Here is a 12,924-nt window from a genome sequence, read left to right on the forward strand (position 1 = left end):
ACTCCAGGATCATGACCTGAGCCGAAGGCAGTCGCCCAACCAACTGAGCCACCTAGGCGCCCTGGCTCTCTGTTTATTAAGCTGTCAATAGAATCAGCAAAATTGCTACCTCATATTTACCCCAAAGATACAAATATAGTGATCCGAAGGGGTACATGCACCCCAATGTTTATAGCAGCAATGTCCATAATAGCCAAACTATGGAAAGAGACAAGAGGTCCATCAACAGACGAATGGATAAAGAAGATGTGGTACATATATATATATACAATGGAATATTATGCAGCCATCAAAAAAAAAAACCCATGAAATCTTGCCATTTGCAACGACGTGGATGGAACTAGAGGCTATTAGGCTAAGCAAAATAAGTCAATCAGAGAAAGACATGTATCATATGATCTCACTGATATGAGGAATTCTTAATCTCAGGAAACAAATTCAGGGTTGCTGGAGTGGTGGGGGGTGGGAGGGATGGGGTGGCTGGGTGATAGACATTGGGGAGGATATGTGCTATGGTGAGCACTGTGAATTGTGTAAGACTGATGAATCACAGACCTGTACCTCTGAAACAAATAATACATTATATGTTAAAAAAGAAAGTGGGAAGGGAAAAATGAAGGGAGTGGGAATCGGAGGGGGAGACGAACCATGAGAGACTATGGACTCTGAGAAACAAACTGAGGGTTCTAGAGGGGAGGGGGGTGGGAGGATGGGTTAGCCCGGTGATGGGTATTAAAGAGGGCACGTCCTGCATGGAGCACTGGGTGTTATATGCAAACAATGAATCATGGAACACTACATCAAAAACTAATGATGTAATGTATGGTGATTAACATAATAAAATAAAATTTAAAAAAAAAAGTGCTACCTCACTCAGGCAGCTTTTCCTCTTGACTACCATGGGGATTTTATCTTAAAAGCCTAATAAGTATTACACACCTTCAAATGTGAACTACCCCACTAGTACCAGATCCTTTTTCACCCCTTATTTGAATTGATCCAGTCATTAAAAAGGTAGCATTTGTGTTCTGGAGTCAATTACCATTCAGGATAAAACTGATAAGAGCCTTAAGGAGGGAGCTTTTCTTTTTTCATCCCCAAAGCACATGGTACACCAACCCCAGAGGAAATGGATGAGGAAAAACACGTACCCTGCTGCACGGTGCAATCCAGTAACCGATGGCGAGAAACGGAAGGCCCAAGGCCACAACCAGCACAACCAGACACTTGATAGCTATGGTCTGTTCCCGCAGGCCTGAGAGGTTCTCATACCAGATTGTCAAGAGCTGCTGCTGACAGTTGGGGTGAGCCACAAACTGTCGGCAGAAAGAGACGAAGGTTACTACTGTGCCATTAGGGACACTTCAACTACTGAATGCACGTGTATCCTAAGGATATTAATGTGTACTTTTCTGGAATATAGGCACTAGAAGTCTCTGGTAATATTTTCCCTTACCTTCCCTCCATTTCCCAAAATTGCTTCAGAACTAGTAGAATTAAAGTTGGCAACAAGAGGGTAAAATTGATGTTGTCCTTAATTACAGTTCTTTCTGATTGAAATTCTCCGTAATTCACAAATTCCTCTCCAGAATCTAGGTGACATATGCTTTCCTTTGTGAAAATGTGTCCCATCCTGCTGTCTGCCCGCTTACTTGCTTTTGGTCCAAAATGGAAAAGAATAGTCATTTGGTTCATTGTAGACTACAGCTTAAAGAAAAATGTGTCAAGTTTCATAAGCAATTCCTAAAATGCTACATGTATGAAAAATATATACACGACATGCCCTATGTATACGTATGTACTACCACTGCAAATCTGCAAAGATCTGCAAAAAGCCAATGAAACGGGCAAGAATTATGCTTGGTCCACACTTGCACTGCCTCCAGGAACTGGCATCAAATGTCCCTGCCTTCCCATTTCAGTAATCTGTCCTTTTTGTTGCTGTTTCTCTCACAGGTCAAAAACCACAAACATGTATCTCCAACAGTTCTTTTGTAACGACAGTTCTAACCAGGAAAAACTGAGCAAATTATATTTATTTCAGCCCTGCCATTTTATTTTGCCATCTGGTTTCACTAAGTCATCTGCCAGCATCTATTCAGAGGGACTGGTATTTCACTAAAGGCCTGTCCTTATTCAGGTAGCAGAATGTATCTGTAGTCAGGCTCATGTGAAAAGGCCCCTACATCAACAGGTGTCCATTTGTGACTGGATATGCCTATCTTTGAATGACCAGATACACTTTGCCCAAGCTTAGAAATTATTCAGGGTCATTCACAAATCAACTATGAGTACCAACATATTTTTTTAAAGTGTATTTAGCAACACAAAAATCAAGGTATCACTATCTTCTAAAAAACAAAATAAAAAAATAACAATGAACCTGTTAGGAAGTACTCGTGAAATGTTTTTTTCAAACTCTTAGGGCCAAGGAAAACAGCCACAGTCTCCACCCATGAAGGGTTCATCTTTAATCAAATTCTAGTTAATGATCCTAATGATTGTTAGCAACTCTAGGCAATTCCTCAAGTTATCTGGCTATTTATCAATTACACGCCTACAAGGAAATGAACAGGTTTCTACTCACTGGTGTGTCGTTTCTCATTAGCTCTTCTAATTAAAAAATAATAATAAAATTAAAAAATAAAACCTCACCCCCCAAGGTAGGCAGTAGAGACACAATTTCTCCCAAGTCCCTACTTTTGCCCCTGTGTGTACCTGCCCTCTGGGAAGTCCGTTGATAGCCACTCTGGTGACGGGTGTGCCCCCTGGGCACAAGGGGGTCTTGTCCTGGTAGACGTGGTAAGGATGAGTTTACAAATAATAGATCTGAAGTACTTAACTGAATTTATTTCAATAATACAGACTGGGAGGATTTGGGAGATTTAAAGTACTACAAAGAAGATGCTATCTTTTCTCACTTAACAAGTTCAGTGTGAAAAAGCATATTTTATAAGTGTCTTTCAATTCAATTCTAAAAATCCCAGGTCCTAGAGCTCACTTACTGGTCACTGCTAGCAGCTAGGTCTATATTAGATCTCCTTTCCAGATTCAAGATCCGGTCACTCCTCCAATTTTCGATCAATACAGCCATTATTTGAACTCATGATAAAATACGATCAAGGCTGAAAGCCCTGGGGTCTTGGTGACAACTTTCTAGGTAGGGTTCTTGTTGAGAACTTTGCCAAACTTCCACTTCTGCCTCTATACCTTAGTGGATCATCTCCTTCCTGCTTTATCCCTCCTTCTGTGTTAAAAATCCTCATCCCCTCGGAGTTCCTAAATGACATTTATTCATTTATTCATTCACTCTTCAAAATGTAAGCTCTTCCTGTGAGTCAGGCACTGTGTTAGGTATTTGGTAGAATAAAGTGAAAATGGAAGCATCAGTATGCATTAAGTGATAAGCAGGTCCTGTTCTAGGGCACACTCTCAATAAATGTGAAAGAAAAAATGGAGGGGCACCTGGGTGGCTCAGTGGGTTAAACGTCCAACTCTTGATTTAGGCTCAAGTCATGATATCGGGGTCGTCATGGGATCCAGCCCCACATTGGGCTCCACGTTCAGCGGTAAGTCTGCTTGAGATTATCTCTCTCCCTCTGCCCCTTCCCCACCTCCAGGCTTGCTCACTCGCTCACATTCTCTCCCTCAAATAAATAAATAATTCTTTAAAAAAAATGGAGACAGTCTCCTTATGCTTGCCAAGATAAATAATCAACATTTACAACAGTACTAGTTTGAATGTTGGTCTGAATGTTCTGCTGTTTGGAGGGTCTGCATTGTGAGAGGTTGGACAGATGAAAATAAAAAGCCATCCTGTGACTCCAACTAGGCTCAACTGAGGATGGGGAATAGTGCATTCAGAGAAATCTACAGGTGGAATAGATAATGTCCTCGAATCAGATTACCACTTGGGAAGTCAACATGCACTTTTTTATAGGCCAAGGTTTTCTACAAGACAGAAAATCCCCATAAAGTTCAGAGACAGGTGGACATGGGTCCATATAGAATTGTTGGATAAATTTCGCTTTTGTGAGTGTCCAGCCTTTCTTTCTTAGGTTTTAAACTCTTGAGGACAGAAATATTAATGTTGCAGTATGGCTCCCTCTTCTTGCTCCTCCTCTTCCAGATCATCTTCAAACTTAAATATGTGCTTTATGGCATTAGTTACATTGTATATAGATTGCACAGCCCTTAAAGACTTGATGGAAATCAGTGCTTTCCATATGGCATTATATAATAATCAATCTTCGACCCATTGTGACTTGTACAATACAGTGCAAACACTTAATATATGTTAAATATTAGCCCAAATTGTGGTGTTTGCATCTTACTTGTTACACTTTAAAATTCGGCTTTACATCGATATTTCCCATACTGTTAATTCTACTCTCTTCTTAATTGAGATAGTAAGACACCAGCGTATGGTATCTGTTCATCCCTTCCAATTCACAGGAAGAAAACACAAATAGATATTTTCCTCCAATAATTTAAAATCCTAATGCAAGCACACAAGGAACATTAAAAAATAAAATAAAATCAATACAATAGTAGCAAGTGAGGGGAAAAAGTTAATTCCTCTGGGAGATGAGTTTTGCTCTTTTCAAGGACTTCAAAATAGGGCGGTGACCTTTATGTCTTAAAATTGTTTACTACTTCCTATGCTGCCACACCAGTCATAGCCAGTTGGATAAATTTGTATGCTGCATCCTAACTTCAGTGGATCAGCAAATTGAAATCATTACAAAAATAATGCCCTTATTTGAGGTTTTCTGATTTAAAAGGAGAATCCCTGACCCACAAGAAAATCTCAACCTTTCAATGGAACAAAACTACCATAGCATTGAGAACATTTTTTTTTCCTGCCAAATGACTAACAGATTGTAAACGGAACCACTGATCAGGACAGGTTAAAGGAAAACAATGAGATAATTTTCAACTTAAAAAAAATTCACGTTACACGGTCTTATTATCAAATCAGCCCTTACAAGAACTATCTTCACGGGACTACTGTTGTACAAAAACATGGTAGGAACACTCTGTTTTTGTTTTGTTTTGTTTTGTTTTAAAGATTTTATTTATTTGACAGAGACACAGGGAGAGAGGGAACACAAGCAGGGGGAGTGGGAGAGGGAGAAGCAGGCTTCCCGCTGAGCAGGAAGCCCGATGCGGGGCTCAATCCCAGGACCCTGGGATCATGACTGAGCCACCCAGGTGCCCCTGTGTTTGTTTTTAATGACATGGTTGGAGGCACAGCTCATACCATTTAAAATACTGCTATGAATAAAAGCTACTTCATTCAACTTCTTTTTAAAGTTCTGAGTTGTGAAGTATAAACTGAAAATTTACATTGTATAAGTTTGCTGGATTTCAAACCCAGAGCGCAAAATTTTCTGTTCTTTCTTGGTGCCGGGCATGAACCTGGCCAAGAGGCTGCCCAATTGTAGGACTCAGGACCGCACCGGCCAGCACATGCACCCTGCCCAAGGTCTCTGCAGTATATTTACCACTCACATTGCATTGCTCAATTTTTGGAATTAGGGAAAGCACAATTTCTTCATACACAATGGGTAGTTTTATGTGCATATATTGCTGCATGTCTCTTTTCTAGATGATATTTCTATAGTTAAATCTAATCTCACCATGGAAGAAATAAGAGAGCAAAGAGGAACAACCCAGGAAATTCTCTCCTCTTTCTCAATAGCCCAGTTTTCCACATTCGATGATTTATCAACTTCTAGTATCTTTTAACTTTGTCAAGGACTTTCTTAGAATAGACAGAGCTTACTTACTAGAAGCAGGTGAAGCTCTCATTATTTCTATGGGGAAGAAGGGATTGATGTTCATCCTCAAGTCGCAGAGAAGGCAGAGGTACAGGCAGAATTAAAACTCAGAGCTTTTGGGGGGAAGTAAATAATCGATTATTCTAACTGGAAAATAATTGATGTTTTTGCCTAAAACTTAATCTTCTTGTACTCTTTCAAAAAAATCAAATTTCATCTTTCACTCTATCCCATTCTCTTTTGTAGAAAAACATGGGTAACTCTGCAAACAGTAATAATATTTACTATCTTTCCAGTTTTATTATTTACCTTTGAGACTCCTCAGAAATGATTCTGGGATGAATAATCTAAAACATCCACTCCCTGATAGAGAACGCATTATTGTTTGTTCCTCAGTAGGAGCATAAGATTGCCCATTACACCAACAGCATTGAGAATATTTTTTATTCTTTAAAAATTTGAGAGACAGGAAATGTTATTTGCATATTAGGATGCATTTATTTTAGTACTAGAGGGTTTGACAATTTTAAATATGTTAGCCATTTGAATTTTCTGTGAGTTGCCCATTCAAGCCCTTTGCTTATTTTTCTGCAGAGCTCTAGAAATTTTCCTTAAAAATTTGTTTGAGCTCTTTGGACATTAAGAATATCAATCTTTTGTATGTTAGAATTGAGAAATTATACCTTTCTCACATTGCCCTTTACCTTTTTGTTTATGATTTTTCTGTGTACAGAAGTTTTAAGTTGTATGTTGTCAGATTATTTACCTTTTTGCTTTGTTATTTGACTACTTTTGTATTAGAAAATTCTTTCTCATATAAACATTAAATTCACGTAGAGATCAGGGCACCTGGGTGGCTCCGTCAGTTGGGCATCTGACTCTTGATTTCGGCCCAGGTGATGATCTCAGGGTCATGAGATCAAGCCCCACATGCTGGGCGCGGAGCTTGCTTAGGGTTCTTTCTCCCTCTCTCTCTGACCCTCCCCCACGTGCGCACACTGGTGTGTGCTCTCTTTCTCTCTCTCGCTCTCTTAAAAAAAAAAATCATGTTCAGATCTCTCCTATTCAGGTCTTTCATATTTTCATTTTCTTGACTAATTGCCACTGAGCTCTGTAAGGCCTGAGTAGAACTCACGGTGTGATTCCTAGGGAAGACCTGAGCTCTGAGGACTGTGAGGCCAGACAGAAGCTAGGCATCTCATAAACAGAGCTGGGGGTACATCTTAGGCACGTGGCAGAAGAGACTTCCTGAGTCTCTTATGGGTAACAGCTTACTGTTACACAAAACTGGTTTCCTTGGTGGAATTATGAGTTGATTTGAATAAATATAAGTTTATTATGTTATCAGGAGGAAAAAATTCCATAACATATATTTTGAAATCCCAATGCCTTGCATGTAGCTGTAGACTACCTCAGTGGCACTGGGGATAGGGTTCACGCATCACTGTAAGCCAAGAAGTGGTTTCACTTCGGTACTAGAAATGAGATGAAGGAAAAAGGAAGCACCAGAAGGGATAGGGCATCTTTCCTCCTTGCTAGATGGAGACATGTGAATGTTGAGTGAAGAATGAAGGAAGTCTTTGGGGTTTTTTTGGGCATGCTAGGATAAAGTTTTTATATACATTGAATGAAGCTTCCAAATCAAAGAGCATAAAACAAACAAACCCAGAAATACCTGCAGAGCCCTAAATCTCCTTTCAGTTTCAAATATATTATTTTGTTGTTTCCTGGTAGTTAGTTGACTGATAACAAATTTATTATTAATGACACCTCATACGTTGTAAGCTATACATCAATTTATTTAAAATTAACATGCCAGGAAGATATTCACGGTCTCAAGACAGTTTGGTCAACAGAAGCACATCTACAGATGAGCTGCCTCTGCTAATGACACTCTCAGAGTAACAATAACGAACCGGAGACAACTGAAATCAATTCACTCCTCTCAGGTGCTAAAGAAAAGAGATGTGTATTGCAAGATCTGTGAATAAATGTCCAGACAGATTTCTAAAAATGGTTTAATATTAATCTTATTCAAAATTATCTTTTCTCCTTTTAATATAGCAACACCTCAACTAGCAAGAATGCTCTAGAGAAAGACAAATACCATATGATTTCACTCCTATGTGGAATTTAAGAAACAAAACAAACAAGCAAAGGGAAAAAAAGAGAGAGGGATAGGCAAACCAAGAAACAGACTCTGAACTATAGAGAACACACTGATGGTTACCAGGGGGGAGGAAGGGGGAAACAGAGGATGGGGATTAAGGAGGGCACTTGTGATGAGCACCGGGGGTTATATGGAAGTGTTGAATCACTATATTGTATGCCTGAAACTAACATTACACTGTATGTCAACTAACTGGAATTAAAAAATAAAAACTTAAGTAAAAAAAAGAATGCTCTGAGAGGAAGGCAGTTGAGCCAATTTATTTTTAAACGATAATTCCTTAAAAAGTTATTTTACATCAGTATTTACTAAGAATCTTCACATTTGCCTGTCTTACTAAGTTGAGGGGAGATCTGTGATTAATAGTTGGCTAAAACCTTGTGAATACTGTATGTGAAAGTTCTCTAGATTGTGGCAGAATTTGTGTGTGTGTGGGGTGCACGCGAGCACACGTGCACGCACACAAGGAGAGAAGAGGAAAGAAAGGAAGTTTCCCTCATGCTCACTTGCTGCTAGGGTGCCTACACTTGCCTCCATTCCACGGGCCAGGGGCATATGCACAGGTCTCCGTTCTGGGCCTGGTTCTGAGGAAGGTTTCTGGAGGCACGACTTAGGTGTGCTTGTTCCCCCACCCCTCCTAATGATTCTGAGTCTCCTCAGATCCCTTACTAAATTCCTTTCTGCCTAAAATGGCTGTAGTCTATTACTGAGGGCTGGAGTCAACACAATGAACGTGAGATCTGTGTTTGAGGACTACAAGCTGAACTTGTTTGAGAGTCATCATTTTGAGAATGAATTTTCATAATGTAGAAATGTTATCAGCTAGTACATGTTGAACAATCACCATGTACTAGACCTGTGCTAATTACTTTACATGTATTAGCTCTTATAATCTTATAAACAGTTTGTGGTCCTTACTTCACTAACTGAGCAGATGGAGGCTTGGCCTGGTTGGGTGACTTGCCCGTGGCCACACAGGGAACACGTGGTTAACTCAGGACTTGAACCCCTGCAAGCTGGCTCCCTGCCCTCTTAAGCACCATGCAGGGAGGAGAGAAAATTCAGCTCTACAGAGAGTAACTAGTTCATGAAACTAGATCTGTTCCTGAAAACAGCTTACTTCTTGGTGACTTATCATTTTCTCTTAGAATACAAAAAAATATCAGTTACCTAACATATAAACGCTGCTAGGTTGTAGTTAACAGATTTTTATTATAGTAAAACATCATAACTACAGTTTTCAAGAATTATTTAAAAGCCCTATACAAGCAGCAAATACATACACTTAACAGTTTATCTGCAATAAACAGAATAAAAAAGTAATCAAATTTTATTTCTGGTATCCACAGCTCTGTGACTTAGACATATTTAAGCTTGGCAAACCTCAGTTTCCTTTTTAGAGTAGAAATGTCATCGTCTATTTTACCTATTTTATAGGTGAAATGGATAATCACATAGGCTTGTCACAAGGATTAATACGACAGTTTTAACAGTGATTTACAAAAATGTATACAAGTAACATTTTATTTTTAATTGCATTGTAATGAGCAGTTCACAAAGTTCTTTTGCATATCTTAATCCACTGAAATCGTATTCTCTGAGATAGATAAGAGATATTATCCTCCTTTTACATGAGGAAACTGAAGTTTGAAGAAGTTTTATGATTTATCCAAGGTCTCACAGCAGACAAGAAGTGGAAAGGATGGCAGAAGCTAGATATTGGACTCACAACTTTACCATATTTGTCAATAACATCTTTATTATTTAAATGATTTTCCTGGGATTATGGCATAGTTGATATTACATGTTTATTCCAATATGGTGCTGGATAAAAGTGGGCCACTCACCTTTTTTACTTCATATTTAATAGCAAGCTTGACACGGCTCAGTGAAGCTTTATGCCTGTGTAGCTCCAAGGGCTCTGCGGATTCCAGATCTCCATTCAGAATAGCTTCTACTTCTTCTGAGTCTCGGCAAAGATCCAACACACCCACTACAAAGTCTTTGCATTGCATGGAGAGCTTCCTATAGTCATTCTAAAAACAAGAGGTTTAAAGTTTAACTCAAGGAGTTTGCTTTAATTCAATGGAAAGTGTTTAGGGTTTTTGTTAATTACAAAAAGGGGTCCCTTCTTCTGGGTAGAAGCTGCTGTTCCTACATGCATGCAAGGCTTGCTGAGTTAGACCCAGGCAGGATTTGCCCACACTCACAATCTCAGCCGGTACCTTCTGCAAACCGCCCACCCATAGGATACAGCTCTGAAAATGGTATGCACATTTGTTACTGGTTTGTATTAAGAGATGTTGGATAAATGCTAATGCTGACAGACCAAAAGGATCAAAAAGAGCGGCATCTCTCTTATATAAACAACAGTTTCCTTAAAGCCAAAACAAAACCATTTCTGTAGTGAAAATTGGTTTAAATGGTAATTTTTCTAAAGTGGTGATCTGACATAGAAGATTGACTATACATGAAAATAACTTGTTCAGTTTCTACTCTCCCTTGCCTTGTTGGAGACGTAGCTTCTCAAAGTGTAGTCCTATCGCCAGCAGCATCAACAGCACCTGGACGTGTATTAGAAGTATGTTCTCAGACCCCATTTCAGTTGTTCCTATCTAGAAACTGAAGAGAGGGCTCAACAATCTATGTAAACACACGCTCCATGTGTTTGTGATACACATGTATGTTTGAGAATGACTGGTTTCTAGTGAATGTAAAGAAATGCACAGGTACCAACAGAGAGAGGAGGTATTTTTCCTTGTTTGTCTGAAGGTTATCATGTCCTGCAGAACTGGAAGGAGAGAAATGTCTGATTATATGTAATTGAATTCTCAGGGGTTGCAGAGTATCAATACCTGAGAGAAAATTTCCAGGCCAGTGGAACTAACACCTTGCTAAAAATAATCTGTGAATCTTTAATTTCATTAGCATATTTATATAGTGCCATGGACTGGGATAAGGAAGTCACTTGGCAACATTCCCTGTTACCTTCTGAATGGAGTTCTATTTCTAGCACTTTGGTTCCAGTTAAGGTATCAATGACCATCTGTTGGGAAAGTATCTCACTTTCAGAAACCCCAGTTCTACTTCTATGGCTTTCACTAAAATTTTAGCCCATTAAGAAGGTTAACCGGGGGACTCCTGGGTGGCTCAGTCGGTTAAGCGTCTGCCTTCGGTCAGGTCATGATCCCAGGGTCCTGGGATCGAGGCAGCATCAGGCTCCCTGCTCAGTGGGGAGTCTGCTTCTCTCTTTCCCTCTGCCTGCCATTCTCCCTGCTTGTGCTCTCTCTCTGACAAATAAATAAATAAATAAATAAATAAATAAATAAATAAATAGTTAACCGATGATAGTCTAATTTGGCACACTTGAGGAAAATAGAGTTCCCCATTTCAATATGGCCCGAGATACTATACGTGTCTCAAGTAATACCTAGCACAGCAGAATTTCCAGGCTTCCAAAAATCCTACTTAAAAAAAAAAAAAAAAAGACATGAAGAATTTGAATTTTTTCCTTTAAATAAATAATTGATTTGATGGGCAAAAAATCACGTCACCAACTAAAATAAAGAAGAGAGACTGTTTAAAGGCTACACAGACTAGAAAAGTTTCCATTTCAGATATCAGAAATTCAGATAAGGAACAGTTACAGTTAATCTTTTTCCCCTCATAAGAGAATAGATAAAATGAATAAAAACTTCAGTCTTTGGTTTCCATTCAAGTTGGTACCATGCAACTGATAAAATTAATAAAATGTTCAGTCCCTGGTTTCTAGGCAGAGTGTCAGTTAAATATCCATCTGCTTCCATTCCTGAGAGACTAATGAAATATTTTATTATAGCATCCAGAAGTATTAAATTCATGTCTGTTTCCATATAAAGCTCTCCTTTTAATACAATTTTTTTTTGACGAAATTTCCTCATGTTACTCCTCAGTTCAGACTGTTTTATAAGATTTGATGCAACACAGGATGACCATTTCTCCATTGATCAGAAAAAAGAGAGACTATTCCAATGTTGGAAGAAAACAGTAGCCACCTCTGCAGTAACACCTCAGTATAACTCATTGCTTCAAAAAAATCATAATCAGTAAATTGTCTTAAAGAAAGCTGTGTGGTTTGTTCACATCCACAGAAACATCAATCAAGAAACAAAAACTGGTAGTTATACAAGTTGCAAAAACAACACTTTGTCTTCATAACACTGTAAGCATTTCCTGCTGGAAGAATTCTGTTGCCTAAGTGCAGAAAAGAATCAGTGCTGGAGGTAATGGCAATTTCTTTTATTGAGGGCATGGGATGTTGCTTTATCAACAGATACGGAGCTCCCAGGGAAAGATGGAGGGCCCCAGCTAAAGACAGCCTTTTCTCAGTTGCAAAAGGAACTACCTGAAGTCTGCATTGCACCATGAGGTGACTAGATTAGTTCTACCATGAGGTCCTGCCTAATGTTACTCAATGACTTGGACCATTTGTCTGGTTTGCATTTTCTAGTAATTTTCTCTTAATTTAGTTTTGCTTAATCATCTTCATCATGCCACTCTTCTAATACCATGGCTCTCCACAAAGTTACCAGAAGGACCTGTGACCTTCTTTTTAGATGAAGGAACTCAAAAGCCCGAAGACCTGCTCAAGCCAAGGGAAGAACGAGGATGCCTGGTCCTCGTCACAACCTGTCTACAGGTTTTAGCACACTTAATGTTTGTGGTTTAATCATCATTCTAATCCCTTTTTATCTTTAAGAGAAAAGTTGGAATTCAACTCTAAGGAGGCTTGGTTCAGTCAGATCCTTTCCCTAATAACAAAAGAAGCAGGATAGTATAGTGGTTAAAAGCTTAGATCTCGCCATTTGCAACGAGGTGGATGGAACTAGAGGGTATTATGCTAAGCGAAATAAGTTAATCAGAGTAAGACATGTATCATATGATCTCACTGATATGAGGAATTCTTAATCTCAGGAAACAAACTGAGGGTTG

At 39.0% G+C, this 12,924-nt stretch overlaps 1 protein-coding gene across 2 annotated transcripts in view; it reads right to left on the minus strand.

Annotated features, from left to right (window-relative positions):
• Positions 1–12,924, minus strand: part of TRPC3 (transient receptor potential cation channel subfamily C member 3) — a 73,430-nt gene that overhangs the window by 36,623 nt on the left and 23,883 nt on the right. For both annotated transcript variants that reach the window (XM_064583124.1, XM_064583119.1), the window contains exons 3-4: positions 9,801–9,989; positions 1,152–1,316 (exon numbers count right to left, since the gene is read on the minus strand). In XM_064583124.1, the coding sequence (XP_064439194.1) occupies positions 1,152–1,316; positions 9,801–9,989 (354 nt within the window). The remainder of the gene's footprint in view (positions 1–1,151; positions 1,317–9,800; positions 9,990–12,924) is intronic.

This window comes from Mirounga angustirostris, unplaced genomic scaffold (assembly GCF_029215605.1).
Source record: "Mirounga angustirostris isolate CCGP_5_RB_7025 unplaced genomic scaffold, mMirAng1.0.hap1 SCAF_2, whole genome shotgun sequence".
In the NCBI taxonomy this organism is placed as follows: Eukaryota; Metazoa; Chordata; class Mammalia; order Carnivora; family Phocidae; genus Mirounga; species Mirounga angustirostris.